The sequence below is a fragment of the Myotis yumanensis genome, unplaced genomic scaffold (genome assembly GCF_028538775.1).
Source record: "Myotis yumanensis isolate MYYU_CA2020_CCGP unplaced genomic scaffold, mMyoYum1.0.hap1 SCAF_1, whole genome shotgun sequence".
Classification (NCBI taxonomy): domain Eukaryota; kingdom Metazoa; phylum Chordata; class Mammalia; order Chiroptera; family Vespertilionidae; genus Myotis; species Myotis yumanensis.
The window spans coordinates 159,815,811-159,833,475 of NW_027223752.1; the positions used below are offsets into that span (position 1 = coordinate 159,815,811).

Below are 17,665 nucleotides of genomic sequence, written 5' to 3' on the forward strand. Positions count from 1 at the left end.
CTCTGTGTGTGACAGGGTGCGGCGCCCTGCCCCCCCCACCCCCCCCACGGGCCCTGCTCTGTGTGTGACGGGGTAGAGCCATAACCTTCCCATGGGCCCTGCCCTGAGTGTGACAGTGGTGGCGCCCCAACCCCCTGATCGGCCCTGCTCTGTGGGTGATAGAGGGCGGTTCCCCAACCCCCTGATCCGCTCTGCTCTGTGTGTGACAGGGGGCGGTGCCCTAACTCCCCTATCAGCCCTAATCTGTGCGTGACAGGGGGGAGCCCCCCAACCCCCTGATGGGCCCTGCTCTGTGCGTGACAGGGGGCAGCGCCCCAACCCCCTGATTGGCCCTGCTCTGTGCGTGACAGGGGGTGGCGCCGCAACCTCCCCATTGACCCTGCCTTGAGTGTGACAGGGGATGGTGCCCCAACCCCCTAATCGGCCCCATCCTGAGCGTGACTGAGGGTGTCATTACAACCTCCTGATCCGCCTTGCTCTGTGCATAATGGGGCGGCGCCCCAACACCCCAATCAGCCCTGCTCTGAGCCCGACCAGGGGCTGCACCTAGGGATTGGGCCTGCCCTCTGCCGCCCAGGAGCAGGCCTAAGCCAGCAGGTTGTTATCTCCTGAGGGGTCCCAAACTGCGAGAGGGCACAGGCCGGGCTGAGGGACCCCCCCCCCCCCACCCGAGTGCCCAAATTTTTGTGCACCCGGCCTCTAGTCTATAATAATAAAAGCGTAATATGCTAATTAGATCAGACAGCCAAACGACCTTCTGAATGTCATTTCGGATGTCCTTCTGGATGAAGCCAGGGCAGCAGGAGCTGAGGCAGAGGCTGTCAGGGGCGATCATGCAGGCAGGCATAATAGTTAGGGTTGATCAGGCAGGAGGTAAGCAGTTAGGAGCGATCAGGCAGGCAGGCGAGTGGTTAGAAGTGATCAGGTAGGCAGGAGAGCAGTTAGAGGCACCAGGCAGGCAGGTGAGTGGTTAGGAGCCAGTGGTCCTGGATTGTGAGAGGGATGTCCCACTGCCACTTTAGGCCCAATCCCTCAGTCAGACATCCCCCAAGGGGTTCTGGATTGCGAGAGGGTGCAGGCTGGGCTGAGGGACCCCTTATCCCCATGCATGAACTTTGTGCACTGGGCCTCTAGTTGTAAATAATGCTGCAATGAACAAAGGGATGCATATATCTATTTGAGTGTCTTGGATTTCTTCGGATAAATACCCCAAAGTGGAATCACTGGGTTATATGATCGTTCTATTTTTATTTTTTTGAGGAACTTCCATACTGTTTCTAATTTTAAATTGGCTGCACCAATTTTGAACACCCATTTTTTTACACATGTTATCTCGTTGACTCCTCATAATAATTCTTCAATTTAGGTATTATTCTGTTACTAAAAGATGAAGAGTTGGGGTTCAGTGGCATAAGGTGACTCAGAGCTAGTGAACGTAGATCTCTGTGGGAAAATTGCCTTGACTCACTGAAAACTAGCTCTACAAACACTGGGGAGGTCACTCTGTGTGAGTCTACACAGCCTGAGAGCACACACAGGAGTGTTCACTGCACATCGAGTGTGTGAAGCCGTCAGCAGGATTCCAGAATCAGGCATGAAGCCTGTGACACTCGGGTTCTGTTCTCCTTGGGGTCTATACTTGGCAATCTAAGAAATGACACGTGTCTCTGTGTTTAACACGCTTGGGGAGGTGAGGAGGGGCCTATCCTGTGAGCAGGATTATCCTCCCCACCTCCAGGACGGCCCCACAGCCCTCTGCCTCCAGACCCTCCTGGGCTGTCTGGCTGACCTCCTTTGATATTGGAGAGTACATTACCATTTATTCTTAAATGAGCCATTTCAGTTAACCAAAATGGAGAGTAATGAAGCCTCTTTTGTCAAAGACTATGTGCAGAGCAGGGAAGTGCTGCGTCCGGACTGCAGCCAGAGCTGCTGGGAAAGGAGCCAGTTATCCCACGCTGACGGTGGCCCAAGCCCCAGTGTGACACCCCCACCCTCAAGGTTTGACCTGTGGGTCCTCGTTCTACCACCTCATTGCCCCACCCCAGTGTGTGAGGCCCACAGCCTGTGCCTGCGCCTGTGTTTGTGTGGCTCTCCCCAGGGCTCACCATTAGCCGTGTGTCCCGGAGCCTGGGTGAGCCTCCCAGTGAGGCCGTAAAGGTGTTTCACACAAATGGGAACTGATGGTCGCTATCTCAGGCCTGAGAGACCCGGTGACTCCTGCGGAGGTGTCACTCGCATCCAGGGCAGTGCCGGCAGATGGCAGGGCTCTGGGCGCAGGGACAGTTACTCACTTAGCCTAACTGAAGGGGAAGCAAAGTGGAAGTGACATTTTCTGAGCAGGATGATGGTTCCTCAAGTAGAACAGGGGCGAGCGGGCGGTTTTCTAAGGAGGAGGCTCCAGAGCACTGCCTTTGTATTTTGTGCACCTGTGAAATGTGTGTGTGTGAGAGAGAAGGGAGATGGTGTGCAGGTGTGAGGAGTCCTGCAGGCGAGGGCACGCTGTGTGCACGCTGTGTGCTCCGACTCTCTCCTCGCCATGTAACTGGATGTAAAGTGCTCAGTGCTTTCTCTTGCTCAGTCCTGGTCCCTCTTCCTTCCCTCCTTACCCAGAGAAATGCTGACTCATTCGTTTGTTAGCAAATCTTTATGGAACACCTACCATACACTAGCCACTGGGGACACACTCGTTTTTTTGAAAAGCAGCCTCGAATTGCTGTCCCGGTGGGGCCCATGTACTGGTGGCCTCTTCTGAAGGCTGGGGAACACAGCGGCCTCTGCCCATCCTTGTGTGCCAGGCCAGTTCCAGGAGGCCCTTTGGTGGCCCTGGTCCTTGTAGGATCTTCCCTCCGACTTCCCCTGTGCTGAGCACCCTGCTGGACTCTCCTACGAACACCTCCATTTCCCTCCCTTTCTCCCACACCCCCACCTGCATTTGCCTTCCTCCTGCCCTATCCCTGCCCCACTCACTTCACTGTGCCACGTCCACTCTGGACTGGTCATGAAATTTCTTCCTCAAAGCCCACAGATTTCTGGTCGTCAGGTCTTTTCTGAGTCCTACTTCCCCTTGTTTTCTGTCTCAGTCTGTTTGGGCTGCATAATAAACATCACAGATGGAGGCGTAAACAGCAGACATTCATTTCTCACAGTCTGCAGGCTGGAAGTTCAAGATCAAGGCACTGGCAGATTCAGTGTTTGCTGAGAGCCTCTTTCTGGTTCACAGAAGGTGTCTTCTCACTGGGTCCTTACATGGTGGAGGGCGAGGGAGCTCCCTGGCGCTCTTTACAAGGGCACTAATCCCATCAGGGGGCGCCACCCTCCTGACCTCATCAGCTCCCAAAGGCCCACCTCCTAACACCATACCTTGGGGGTTAAGTTTCACCACGAATTTTGGGGACAGAAGCATTCAGACTGTTTTATGTATTGTGTATACATATAATATATTTATATGCTTGATCATCTTCCTGATGTTTTCATTTCTCTCGGGCTCTATAAAAGTGGCATCACCTCATTCTTGTCTCTGTGACAAGTTACCCACCTCCACCCCCATGGATCCAATTCCTTCTTCCATTCTCCAGTAGTTTGCAACCCTGGAGAGCTGTGTTGCTCTTGCTACTGAAATCTCCAAGTGGACCTGGTTTGCCAGAAGCTCACTGGGGCCACCTGCTCTGTGCACGCAACGTCTATGAAGAAAGCCACTGATGTTTGCACAGCACCCTTTGATTTGAGAGAGTTCACTGTGTCTGCGTTGCTCTTTGCTCTTTGCTCTGGGGTAAGTATTAGCCATTTTATGCTCAGGGCTGCGGTTTGCTTGGGCCTCAGCACTCTCCGACACAGAGCGGACGAGATGTCGGGTTCCCTGACTCCAGAAGCATCCCCTCCCCAGGCTCTGAACTGCTCAGGGACGTTGTTTCCCAGGGGTGGGAGGGACACTGTTCAGAACACCCTGTAGGGAGCTCGAGCTCTGAGCGGCTGGGGGACCTACGTTAAATACTGACCTTAGTGAGCTCCGTCCCAGGCTTAGCCCAGTAACTTGTCATTCTGAAAGGCGAGGGCACGGTTGTGACCACTTTGGAGCAAGTCATCATTGAGTCCATCGCTGTTACCCTGGGGCCTGTCCACTCTCCGTCTTTGTTGATAGACTTTTCCAGAAGGCTGGCTCTGTAAGGGCACTGGTTTGTGAAACTCACTTGGCAGACAGAGTGCATTTCTGCCATCCAGGCAACCCGACTGAACAGCTGCGGAGTGGGCCCGGCGCAGTGCATCACTGCGCTGGCCTGGCCGGGTGTCCTTCATGCTTCACACTTGCCTTCCCAGCTTCAAGAGTCGGAGTAGACTCTTGTTACTCTCCTTGGGAAATGTGCACTTCACCGAAACCTTTTACTGAGCCAATATATCATAAACTTCATGTTTCACCCAAAAAATTCCCAACAAGCAAGAAAAATGCCACAAGAAATGAGGCCACCGTGCTCCCAGCAAGGGCAGGCGGGGACTCGACAGGCATGAAGAATGATCTGGGTGAATATGCAGGCGCATTAGCTCAAGGAGGTGACCAGGAACCAGACTGCTCATTTTCAGGAATGAGGGGTCTTCTCTCGTAGGAGCGGGGGCCTCTGAGTGAGAGCCGGTCTGGGTGCTGGCCAGAGTCCCTTCTGAGGACCGTGAAGAGATGTCTGGGAGCTTTCACTCTCCTGGCTATAAGCAATGCTACCACCCAACGACCCGATTCTTGGGCTCGGTGATCCCACCCCTGACTCTTGAGGCGCAGCACTCAGATGCCTCGGTTTTGTCTTGAGCCTTATTTATGCTCTCAGATCCCCTCTGTTCCCTACCAGTGACTGTGGCCTTAAGTGTCCTCTCCATTAGGGGCGACTTACTGTATGGCTTGAAGCAGGAGATGCTGCCCAGTGCTCCCCACCAGACCTGAGGGTGACAGGACGTGTCAGAATGTCCCCAGGGCATCGATTTTAAGATCTCCCTACACTCCAGCGTGTGCCCACCCCGAGATTCATGTTCACACCTGAGCTGAGTATCACTGTGGTTAATGGCAAACCAGTGCAGACTGAACAAAATGTAAGAAACCTCCACCCAGGCCTGAGAGGCCCGTGAGGGGAATTGCAGGAGCCGTGACGGACCAGAGGAGTGCTCGCAACAAGAAACCTGACTGGGAGCATCAGCCTTGTGCCCAGGGTGTCTGTGACTTCGCTCTGCTCCTGGGAACGGTGAAATTTCAAAGTCCCTCAGCCGACCCAGGAAAGGGACCAAACGTGTTGGTGGGAAGTTCCCTGCATCATGCTGTAGAGTGGAGCTGAGGACTCTGAGTGAGGTTTTAGGTGTTTCTAATGGCCCGATGCCCATCTGGCCTTGTCTCCTACAGGAAACCATCAAGCCACACCTGTGCTTTCTGTGTGAGGGCACATTTGGGCAGAAGACTCAGAACATCTCAATGTTCTCTTCAACACCTCGAAGCCCGGAAATATCCCAACACCGCCCATTCCCCTATACACCCGTGATGCAGCAGGCTGGCTGTTCCCCACACTTAACAGTGAGGAAATTGGGGGCCAAGTCACCTGCTGAGAGATTTGTTGCATTTTACACAATTAATAGAAGTTGAGTCAGGGCTTGGGGGGTCTTTTATTCCCAGCCCTGTGATATTTTCGGTAGTTCATTTACATAAAATCTATAAGGGTAACATCAGGCAGGATCCACTAACAGACACAATATTATGAAAGAAAAGGGTCTTAGGGTGGAGTGTGCCATTTCTTTGGAATGGGTAGACCCTTCATGGATTCTAAACCTACACAGTGTATTCTACAGAGTTTCCCCGAATGCTGATGGATGAAAAAGGCTCAACAACCTACGGAAGCACACAATTTTACTTGATATTTTTATTCACTTAACAGAAACATTCACTTATCAGATATCACTGAAGTGCAATGTACAGAACTTAGAGGAAAATTAACATATCTAAATTCATATTTTAAGATTTTGGATTTTTTTTACAAATATTACAAATGTACATCCATGGTACAATATTGCCATTCAGTCATGCTTTTTATGTACAAACCTTCTCTTAAGAATACTATTCATTAAGTTCATTTTGCTTAAAAAATGCTGAAAATTAGCAGAAAGGTCACTGGGCACTGCTGGGTTAGTGTTTTTCTTCTGTTTTTACTGATGCACACACTGCAGAGTGATAGAAATCTAGTGCCTGTGTGAAAAAAAAGCCCTAGAACCCAGGTCTTTTATCTGTATCTTAGAGGATATTGGGTCCCTCCAACTTGACTTTGAAATGCTGAGTTGGGAAGTAAGGTATTTCTTTCTCCAGCGTTCGATACTGTCTGCAGTTCCCTGCAGGAGTGGTGTCCTCTGGTCTAAAATTCTAGGGATGTGGCCATCAGTGTCCCCTTTGGTGGAAGGTCAGACCGAGTGGACATGGTCCAGGAGCCCAGAAAAGAACTCTCATAAATCCCTCTGGACAAGAAGTCACATGGGGCTCCTGCCTCGTCCTGGGCACCCAGCTGATTCATATATTAGCTGAGTGGAGCTCAAGGCAGACATCTGCCTGAGACTTGAATCTCAGGAGTCAGAGGTGTTTGGATAGGGAAGGACAGGCAATAAGAAAGGGAACAGGAAGGGGAGGGAGAGGAAATATGAGAAAGGAAATCAGAGAAGCAGCATTGGTGAGAGGAAAAGTGCACAGGGGGGATGATGGTCACCTATCTGTCTGGATTCCCAGAATCGTGGGTGCTGCATTTGTTTTCCAGAGCCATCACTCTGCAGCCGGCATCCTTGCTGTCCTTCGGTCTGCTCTCCTTCACCCAATTTGGAATTTGTGGGAGCATCTGACAGGAGCCAACAGTATCCCAGTGGCCCCAGACACGCAATGCTCCAGGCAGCAACCAGGTCAGGACCACGGACAGCGGCAAGTGGTCCCTTGCTCTGCAGGCTGTCAGTCCCCCCCTGCCCTGTCCCTAGGGCACCCCACATGTTTCATCACTGTGCCTGAGCATAAACTGCCAGCAAGAACGCAGAGGGGTCTTGTCCCAGCTAAATGCTGCCTGATGGTGTTACAGCCCTTCCTGAAACACAGCTTCTAATTTCCCACTCTACCCCGAACTCCACAAGAACTCAGAGCTGGGAACGTGAGCGGTGTGGACTGTCCTGATCCTGGGTAGAGTGACAGGCTCTGTGAACTCTGCTCAGGAGGGCAGTGGAGAAACTAGCACAGGTCCACCTGGTTTGCTGAGTTAGCAGTCAGTGCTGGGGCACAGAGAGATGGCCCCGAACTCCCATTGGTCTCTACTAGAAAGTGAAATTTATTGTATTTTGGGCCAATTGCACAGACGATGTCATTAGAATGGCTTTAAAAAAATGGGTGTCGAAGTTTCCCCAAATTAAAAATGTCTACGTTTTAAATGTCTTTTTAAATTCTTTAAACAAGATATATAGACACATTTTAAAATTTATAATCTAAAAATAGGATTTCATCAAAATACTCTATCTCTTCTATTCTGGGCATTGCTATACCATGTATTTACTGTTTATGGCTCTCCAGGTGTGGTAAACAGTAAACTAAAGGAAAAAACACACATTTAACTTTATTGATAAAAACAGCTTCTTCTGAAAAGGAAATTATGTGGGAAAGCCATGAGCTGTGTTTGCTTGACAAGTAACACAACTGGATGTGTCTGAGGAGCAAGACAAAACCAGTGGTGGCAAGAAAACTATATACAGACTCAAAGAGGACCACAGGGAATAAAAACAAATCATAGCTACAGACCCACAAATCCTTTCCTTGGCAAAAACCAAAACCAAAGAAATCCTAAACCCCATAACGTGCTGTCACAGGTTGCTGTGACACTGCGCTGGAGCGGGGCAGGCCGAGCCCACGCGACCCGTGGCCTTCTCCCCGGCGAGCCCTTTGGCTGAGAGCCAGGCAGGGGAGCTCCCAGGGTTTATCTCCCCAGCAGGAGAGCAACACGTGCTCTGGAGGCAGTTAAGGGTGGTGTGGCTTGCACTTGGAATTTAGTATCAGCGCTAAAGAGCGATACATACAGAACGTGGGAAGGTTGTGAGCAAGGGACGGAGCCACCGGTGATGCAGGATGGTGATGCTGAGGCAAATTCAGATGGGTGGTTGGGGCGGTCGGGGTAACCTGGGGAGACCCTGACTTTGTGTCTGTCCATCTTCCCTCTGTTTTTCTTGTCACAATTCAGGGTGACTAAACGTTACACGCCACCTGCTCCTGTTTCGTCCTCCTTACGGAAACCTCAGGTGGTCAGGTGGATGTGGGCTCCTCTCAGGACTCGAATTCCTCAGATTTTCTATTTAGCAAATGCAGGGAGACCTGGCCTAACGCAGTGCTGGGATGTCCTTTGAAACTTTGAAGAGAGAGAGTGAAATCCTCAGCTCCCCTGCAAGACCTTCTGTCTCTGGGCTGACGACCGCCCCTCCAGCTGCACCAGGTGCCTCCCGGGCAGCACCCTGAGCCCGGGTTCTCGGCAGGTGCTTCCGGGCGGCTCAGTGCGCCTCCCTTGGCTGTCCCTTCTGTGCCCACAGCCTGCTAGTGTCTCCTCCTCCCTGGGCTCCTTCACTTCCCACTCACCGACAGGCGCCTCTGCGGCAGCGTGTCAGGCTATTGGACAGACTTCCCGCTACACGGGAACCTTCTTTCTGTAAACCTCTGCAGAGCCTCATCTCTGCCTCTGAAGCATCCCTGCAGACCCAGCAGACTACTCTGCATGTTGGTGCTAATGGGTGTAGCGGCGTTCGTGGGTGGCTTTCTCTGGAAGAAGACGTTTCTAGTTTAGTCAAGTTTGGGCTGTTTCCAGAGAGCCGGAGCCTTAGGCAAAATGACTTTGTGACCAAACTGGTGCATTTCAGGAGCTGTGGGCGTGGTCTTTGTGGGGCAGGAGAATGCCATCTAAGGGCCTGGGATGGACCGTGCGGGTGGCCCACTGTGCTGTTTGCAGGTCGGTCCTGCCGGCATTAGGACTGCTGCTGCCCATGCTCGCTCCTCACGGGAGAGGGAGTGCTGTTTGGAGCAGTTGGTGTAAAGCGGATGCACACTTCTCCAGGCAGCAGGTGAGGATGCTGGCAGCTCAGGTTCAGGCCACAGATGCCAGCCGGGATCGCCCACGCCTGCTGCTGTCGGAGAGGGGCTCCAGATATTGCGGCTGAGAGTCTAAGTCATCAATCAGCTCTCAAGGCTTTTGGTTCTTTAACCCCCACCCTAATGACACATCAGATTATCAGAAACTAATAATATAAACTGGCCGTTTTATCACGGCTTTTGTACTAACTTAAGATTTAAATTTTTATGAATGACTAATGTGAGCCATATTTGCAAAACATTTTCATATCTTTTGAAACTTTATCTTGAAGAAGTCGTCTACTGCAGTGCCCCTTTCCTTTCCAAAAAACACGAGGGGTAAATTTGACGCTATATGAAATCCCAGGAAAAGCTTCTATTTCCAGACTAATGTCACTACTTATTATCGTTTAACAACTACCTACAATTCGATTTGTTTCATTTTTGACTCACTGGTATGATATCTGTAATTTGTACCAGAATATATAGAGTCTGATGTTATGCTCGTGTTTCCTGGGTTAAATGGGAGCCTGTGTTCTCAAGGTGTTCCCCTAGGGGTGCAGCTGGGATCCTGATGGGCAGCCCAGATACCAGAGCTGTGGCTACTACTAAGCTCTGCTACTTAGCACAATGAGTTCAGATATGGGGCTTGTAACTGGGGAAACTAGAGACCTGCCAATTAGCATGAAGGGTGTTAGAAATGAGCTCTCAAGTGATCACAGTAACAGGTCAAGGTGTACGGACTGACTACAGTACACTAGGGGGGCACCTCGCTTTGCACGACCAGGGGTACGGTCCTGCCTCTCACTATCAGGACGGTGCCCTGGCCTCGTCCAGCGTGTGCAGGAGGACTCTGCCGTCTGACGCCCGCTCTGGAGGAGACAGGATCCTGCCTCCTGCATTTGTACAGCTGCTTTCAATGAGTTCTTTCTGCCATGCAAGATGTTGAGGGGGAACCTAAAGGAACCGAGAGCTGATGCGTGCTCAAGCTCAGAGTCAAGGTTGTTTGGAAGCTTCTGGTGCTTGCTTTCTAAGAACAATTTAGTTCCCAAGTCAGAATTTGGTCTAGGATGGGGTTTCCTCATTACCTGGCGGGTGGCTGTGGGGTGGTAGCTGCCCTTAAACAGCTCAAGCCTCATTATCTGCCAGCGACACCGAGCAGTGAAGGGCACAACGGGCCGGGACCGCCTGGGACAGTTGGGGCCTGGGACGTTCAGGGACAATTTTGTCACATCTAGTGCCTCTGCTCTGCAGCAGGGGTCTCACTTCTCTGGCCCTGTTTTAGGAGCTAAGATCATGCATCCCAAATGCTTTTCGAAAGGAGACAGAGTAAAACACTAAATGAATGATGACAACGAGAGGACGTTCTTACTGGCTTCTTTGGGGAGGAGCCCATGGCTTTTCTCTTCACTTGTGGCTTATCTCGAAGTGTCTCTAACCTTGTGCTAGTGAGAACCAAGTGCAACTCTCGAGCGGCACGTCGGGGAGGGGAACAGGGAATGAACGGTGCCTGAGGTTCATTTCTAACTGGCAATGCCCCGGTGCCACCTTTCGAGGCTGCAACTCAGACCCTGCAGCCTGAATAGTCATGTCCCCTCTGGCACACCGAGAAGAGGGAGCCACCACACTCGTGCCTGTAGGTGTGGCGGGCGGGCGTGGTTCCAGCAGCCTGGGAGCAGCCATCGGAGAAGCAGCACTTCAAGTCTAGTTGCTCATCCGAACATGGCACGCTCGCGTGTTTCTGGCACACCCAAGGACAAGGGACGCGCAGACCCGGTCAGCACAGTCTCGTCGCTCCTCACGCCCGCCCGGCCTCCTCAGGCATCTCACTCTGTCCGAGAGCCCGGGGCAGCCGCTCAGAGGGTGAGTAGGAACTGGTCCTGCTCAGGCGGCTTCCGCACCCAGGCGCCCAGGCCTGCCTTCTGAAACGCTTTGAACAGCTGCTGCTTAACTGACTGGTAGGTGCGCGCCCCCAGCTTGGCCTCACAGTACATGGACGGCGTGTCTCCGTGGCTCGGTATCCGCCTGCTCAGCTGTGGGACAGGAGTGAGAAAGGACAAGTGAGTCTCGAGCGGAGGCGGAGCCCCAAGGCCAACGGCACAGCCGCACGAGCGTGACAAGCAAACGTTAGCTCCTGGTTCCACCTTCTGTTTTTATTTTTAAATTTTTTTGGTTACAATCAGTTTCAATATACTTGAAATTTGTGAGAGGGTTGATCTGAGATGAAGTGTTCTCACTGCCTGTGCACACACGCATACACTCACAGATAGTAAGGGTGTGGAGCTGATACATGTGCTAGCTCCATTGTGGTGGTCATTTCACATATACTAGCATCTACATCACAATATCAAATTGTACACCTGAAATATACAGGATGGGGCAAAAGTAGGTTTACAGTTGTTTGTATGGAACGAATACAATAATAAATAATAATGCAAGAACAAACTGTGTTTCACGTACTCACAACCATAAACCTACTTTTGCCCCACTCTGTATGCAATGTTTCTGTCAGATATACCTCAAGAAAGCTGTTAAAAACAGAATACCCATTCTCCCTAAATTGACCCACTGATAAAGTAAAATATCACATAAAATTCCAAAAAAACATTCCCTGTATTAGTTACAGTTAATTATTAATTCTAAAAATAACTATTAGAATTATCAGGCAAGTCTAGAATTCCATGGAAAACCCCACAATTAGGGAAACTGCTTCCCCAGAGTGTGAATGATCAAGGAATAAAATGAACAGGTAACTTGCCTGCTATCAGCCACACCCGCTGTGTGTAGTTTTTCTCCTTGGGGGAGGATCAGGGCTCAGACTGGGGTGGGGATGGTGGTGCGGGGATGACTGTGGGAACTAAAGCAGCAGGGTGGAGGCAGGGCCAGGAGGTTTTGAGTTATAGTCTAACCGGCAGGAGGACGATGAGACCGGGATGTTCCCTGTCCTGAGCCATGACAGGCACAGCCGTGCAGCCCGCACAGGGTGGGACCAAGCAGAGCCCGACTACCCACCCAGCGGGGAGGTCAGGGTGCGCAGGGAGGGCAAGAGATCAAAGTCTCCCAATCCCCCTTTGTTCAGCAAGACAGCACCGATGGCCTGCACCGACCTTCCAGTCCCCACCAGGGGGTAGAAGGGACACGTGCAAAGTGCCTAGAGCAGGCGGGAAAGGAGGCAGGCTTCCCGGGCTGCAGGGTCAGAGCAGGCCATGTTCCCAGGGCCCACGTGCCGCCGGGGTCACTGCCAGGCTAGGAGCTGAGATGTGCAGTTTCAGGGTCCTGAGTGGACACCGTGTTTATTTGAAGCCTCAGCAGGTCTGTCCTGTTCTTCTACTGGCTAAGTCAGCCACAGCTCTCATTTTCCCCGGATAAGAAAGTGGGACGACCAGCACAGCAGTTTTAATGTGTTTCTTTTCTTTTCTTTTTTTTTTTTTGTTACAATCTGCTATGCTTTGGAAGCACATGGAAATGTATATCACAATTTAGAACCGAGAAATGTCGTCATTACCCGATTCACAGAGGAGAAAGCAAGCCCAGATTTGGTGCCGTAGCAATGCACAGCCTCCAGGGTTGGCGAGGAGAGGCAACCCCTCTCTGGCCCTCACTACCGGCATCATTTGGGCAAATCGCCCCCCTTTCCTGAGCGCCAGTTTCCTTATATCGAAACTGAAAAGCCTTCTATGGACTTTTCTATGTTGCCCTGTGCTGGCCACCCCAGGTGTCCCGAACAAGCCCCTCTTCCACCTGACTTCTCTAGCCGCTAGCCTGGCCCGGCCTGGCGGAAGTCTGTGGCGAGTCGGGGAAAAGGAGGCAGACCTGGGGCCAGTTCTTGTGCCACGCGTCCCACTGGCTGCAGGCCCCATGGCATTCTTCGGGCCCCTGGCCTGTGTTCAGGTGGGAGCCCTGGGCTGGCTGTGTTACCCACCTTTCCGTACAGACGCGCCCACCGGGCAGAGAGCACGTGCTTGCAGAGCCGGGAGGAGCCCCCGCAGCTCCGCCTCCCCGTGGTGGCGTCCAGGACCTCCACGTCGGCGCTGCCCACGACCCAGTTCACACTGAAGTGGGAAGACTTCCCGGGCTGGCGAGCCTCGGCGCTGCTCACGCCTGTCGGGAGAGAGTGGAAGGAGCGGCATGAATGCTCCAACCTTACGCTGCCAGGGCCAGACCGGCTGGGGGAGACGTCTGCCCAGGATGGCGCAGCTGTGTGCACTGTTCTCACCTTTAACCCCTGGCCAGGTTATGGCTTCCCTTCAGCTTGACCCTAGTGGAGGTCTCACAGAGACAGTTATTGCTGGAACTAATTTTTCACTTTTTACTTAAAAATATTTTTATTGAGCCCTAACCGGTTTGGCTTAGTGGATAGAGCGTCGGCCTGCGGACTGAAGGGTCCCAGGTTCCATTCTGGTCAAGGGCATGTACCTTGGTTGCGGGCACATCCCCAGTAGGGAGTGTGCAGGAGGCAGCTGAATCGATGTTTCTCTCTCATCGATGTTTCTATCCCTCTCCCTTCCTCTCAGTAAAAAAAAAAAAAAAAAAAAAATCAATAAAATATATTTAAAAATATTTTTATTGATTTCAGAGAGGAAGGGAGAGGGAGAGAAAAATAGAAACATCTATGATGAGAGAGAATTATTGATTGGCTGCCTTCTGCATGCCCCTTACTGGGGATTGAGCCAGCAACCACTGAGCCAAACCAGCTAGGGCTCACTTTTTACTTTTAAGAGATTATTATTGCAAGGCAGTCTAGTAATAAAGCAGCTCTGCCCTTTTCCTCCTGCCTATGAAGACTTGTTGATGGATTAATGAACCATGGAGCCAAGCGGACGTTGCCTGAGCATGTGGGTTCATTGGGACCTGGTACAGGCCCTATACTGCTCAGTACCAAGTGGGCCCAGCGGGTCCCAGTTGGGTCAGGAGAGAGAGAAGCTAATGAAGACCAGATGCCCTAAGAGTGCAGCCTTGTCCATCAGTGTATCACCCAGAGACAGTGCCAGCGCCAGCATCTGGGAGACCCAGTGCGCAGGAAAACATGGGGCCATGTTCCACGCTAGTGAAAATTTCAGGGCGACGAGAGCATAAAAGCAACCGCGGTCCTTCTGATCGTGGTACCCGTGTGACTGCGCGAGTCCCACACGCTGAGGCTGGTCCTGTCCAGAAAGCCTCTGGAATTGGCAGGAAGTCCTTCTTACAACCCCCCTGGTCAGATTGCACACTGATTTCTAATTGGGTTGACACATTCCTTTTACCACACTTGGTTGCCACACTTGGTAGCATCTAACCTCAGCTCAGCCTCCATCCCATCCGCTCCACAGGCTCCTCACGCCCATTCAGAGATGCTGGCAGTGACATGCCTGGACCCACATGAGCCCTAACGGCACCTCGTCAGCCTCGCCTGCAATGCCCTGAGGATTCTGAAACATGCTCAATTCTGGTGCTGCTGGCCCTCCTCTCCCCACCCAGCGTCCTCTCCCCAATGGGGCATGTGTCCTTGGAGAGTGGGTGCCTGTGGGGCAGAGCCTGCTGCTTTAGCGCATTGCACTTAAGCCACCAGGCGACAGCTCAGGGTCACGGCAGAGTTGCCACAGTGGTGAAGCCATGGTGTTGTGGAGCAAGGTCTGGTGGCCCTTAGGGGGCCTACAGTAGGCACCCCGTGGGGAAGCGACCCTTGCATTCAGTGCATGTGCAGGGCCGTCTGTGCAGCTGCCAAAGGCAAAGCTATGGACTCCAGGGCCTTCCCACTGCCCCCACCGTCCAGGGGCTTCTTGGGTAAATCAATGCCCACCCTCTGCCCAGGCGCTATTGGAGTTTGCCATCTGCTGCCTGCACAGACCAAAATCACCCAGTGACATTCTCCTGGTCACAGGTGGGCTGTGCTGGGCATCCAGGCTAATTCCATCCATGTCAGCTTCTTTCTTTCCCTTGAAGTGGTTCTCTGTGGCAGCTACCCATGCAGGGAGCTGGGAAGGGGGACAATCTGGCATGTTGGCTGCAGAGGCCATTCTACAGGGCAGCAGAAGGCAGCGGCTGAGGTCAGGGGTGACCAGCTACAAGGTGGTCAGCACTGTTCCAGAGCTGCATGCATGCCCCCAGGCACGGCCCCTCCAGGACCCGCACTGCCTTCCCAGCCTCCTCCTCTACTTCCTCCTCCTTCTCCTCCTTCTCCTCCTCCTCCACCTCCTCAATCTCCTCCTCTTCCTTCTCTACAGAAGTCTCCATGACCAGAGGGGGGAAATGTGGGGTTGTAGGAATCCAGAAACTTAGTTCTAGTCCCGACTTTGCTCCTAATTTTCTCTGGGTCTTCACCAACAGAGATAACTTCTTGTTGAAGGGCAAATGGGCCACATAGGAGAACTTATAACAGTGTCCAGTGCTGTGGTTATTGTTGTTTTCATTTGAAAGGATGAAGGTCAGCTTTGGTTTGTTGAACTATCTCCACATTGTACATCAAAAGTGTTCCCGTGAGATCACAGGGATGTTCCCAGTGTCGCTGTAGCGGGAGACCTGCTCACCTGGACGGGCTCAGGGAGTGGAGTGACTACCGGAAAACCAGGGCCAGAGGGCCTTCACAGGAAGCGTTTTGTTTCATTTGTCTGTTCTTCAGCGGATTCCTCTGTTGGAGATGTTATTGTCTGTCTTACACTTTGAGCTTCTGGTTTAAGGATGATCTCTCCTTTCTTGTCTTTTGCTTGCAAGGAGAAATTCCCAAAGCAACTTGGAAGAATGGCAGTGCTTCCTCCCTCCCTCCCTACTCTCTCCCCACTCAACCCTGTATAGACAGCACCTTGAATGCTTGCTAAATATTCCTGCCAGGGGCACTTTTCTGATGTCCCTGTCATGAGTGACTATCGCTGACTAGTGTGCCAGACTCAGCTGACTCTAACGTGCAAATGTGCCAATACACAGGAAACATAATGATCTCAGAAGGTCCGTGTCAATCTAAATGATGCATTCTCTTTCGTAGGGAAGCCCGAGTGGCTAGACCATGTGCAGCCAGAGGTGGTCTCGCCATCAATGTGACAACAGGAGAGTTCTTTATCATCCAAAACCTCACCAGCACCACTCTCTCTTTCTTGGTCTCTCTTTGACTTTATCTCTCTCTCTCTCTCTCTCTCTCTCTCCATCTCCCTTAGCCTTTCTCTTATAAAGACACTTGTGATGGCATGTAGGACCCACTGACATAACCCAGGATAATCTCACCTCAAAATCTTTAACTTTGTCCCATTTGCAAAGACCCTCTTTCCAGATAGGTTGGGTGGCCATTATTCAGCCTATCACCAGCGCTACTTCTGACTTTGGAACTGGTCTCTGAACCGAGTGAGAACCTTTCTGGGGAAGGAGCAATCGGCCCTTTGGTACCACTTCTGCAGGAGGGCTGGGTGTGGTGGTGAGAGGGTTCTGCTGCTCTCAGTTGGGACTGTGGTGGGGAGCTCAGTGAGGCTCCTCTCGGGGACGAATGGCTGGTGAGAATGGAGGGACGCAGAGCTCCAGCCGGGCACATGGGGTTGGCCTCAGTCAGCTAGGACTTCGGTTTGGAAACCTGGTGAGAAGCCCACAAAAGAGTGAGAGAATAGAGGTGTCCCTAAAGGTGGTGTAACCTGGTGAAGGACAGACAACCAGTCTTTCCTTTAGCCATTTCTTAGGGTCCTGGAAATGAAGACTACCCCTGACACAGTGTCTCTATCAGAGCAACCGCTCATGGAGACGATGCTGATAAGAATCTGTGAAACCTGATGCAGACTCAGAGACATGCAGACCGCTGCTCATTTGTACATACACGCGTGGGCTACCCACATGCGTGAACATTACAGAGAAGCATTTCATGCTAAAGCATATCTGTAGGAGGATGGTCAGGTCTCCATCAGCCTTCGACACAAATACCCTGTGAGGTGGACTAATTCATGAAGATGGTCTGACGCTTCACTTCAGTGCACATGACTGTGTCAATAGGGTGGACTCTGGAAATGGTTCAGAGATCTCTTCTGTGACTTACTAGCAGTGTGGCCTCTGGTTAGTCAATTAACCACTAACTACTGTGACTACCACCACCACGACCTCACTTACCACCACTGCCACCAAGCCTGCTCCTGCTCCCACCGGTGTGTTAGAGCGATGAGCGTAAATCCACGCTCAGCCGTGCAAATGAGTCCTATCACTGCTCATGTAGCTATTAGATGCCTTATCTTGAGAAAATCCTATATACCTTTTTAAAAGCAGTGTGTAAGAGAGACATTATGGAATTCTTTAAATAGCTAGTGGACCTACTATATTTAAAATGTAATTCACTTTCCCCAAATTAAATTTGCACAAGACACTCAGGGCTATAATTTTTACATGAAGTGAGGCAAGTCTGTATTACAGGGCAGCACTATGTTTAATTTGTGAAATGAATGAAGCCACTTTCAAGCGTGCACAGAATCACAAAGGTGCCGGATAGAAGGGGCCACTTGAGCTTTATATATGACCAGACACCTGTGGGATCTCATGGACACACATGCACACATACACATACATGCACACGCACATATCACATACAATGCACACACCTCTCACACCACACGCACATACACACACATC

General features: G+C 51.6%; 1 protein-coding gene across 1 annotated transcript in view; it reads right to left on the reverse strand.

The window, feature by feature from the left end:
* Positions 1 to 5,901: 5,901 nt before the first annotated feature.
* ADARB2 (adenosine deaminase RNA specific B2 (inactive)) overlaps positions 5,902 to 17,665 on the reverse strand; it is a 430,335-nt gene continuing 418,571 nt past the window's right edge. Inside the window, exons 9-10 of the mRNA XM_070391134.1 lie at positions 13,017 to 13,195; positions 5,902 to 11,127 (exon numbers count right to left, since the gene is read on the reverse strand). Of these exons, the coding sequence (XP_070247235.1) occupies positions 10,951 to 11,127; positions 13,017 to 13,195 (356 nt within the window). The 3' untranslated portion in view covers positions 5,902 to 10,950. The remainder of the gene's footprint in view (positions 11,128 to 13,016; positions 13,196 to 17,665) is intronic.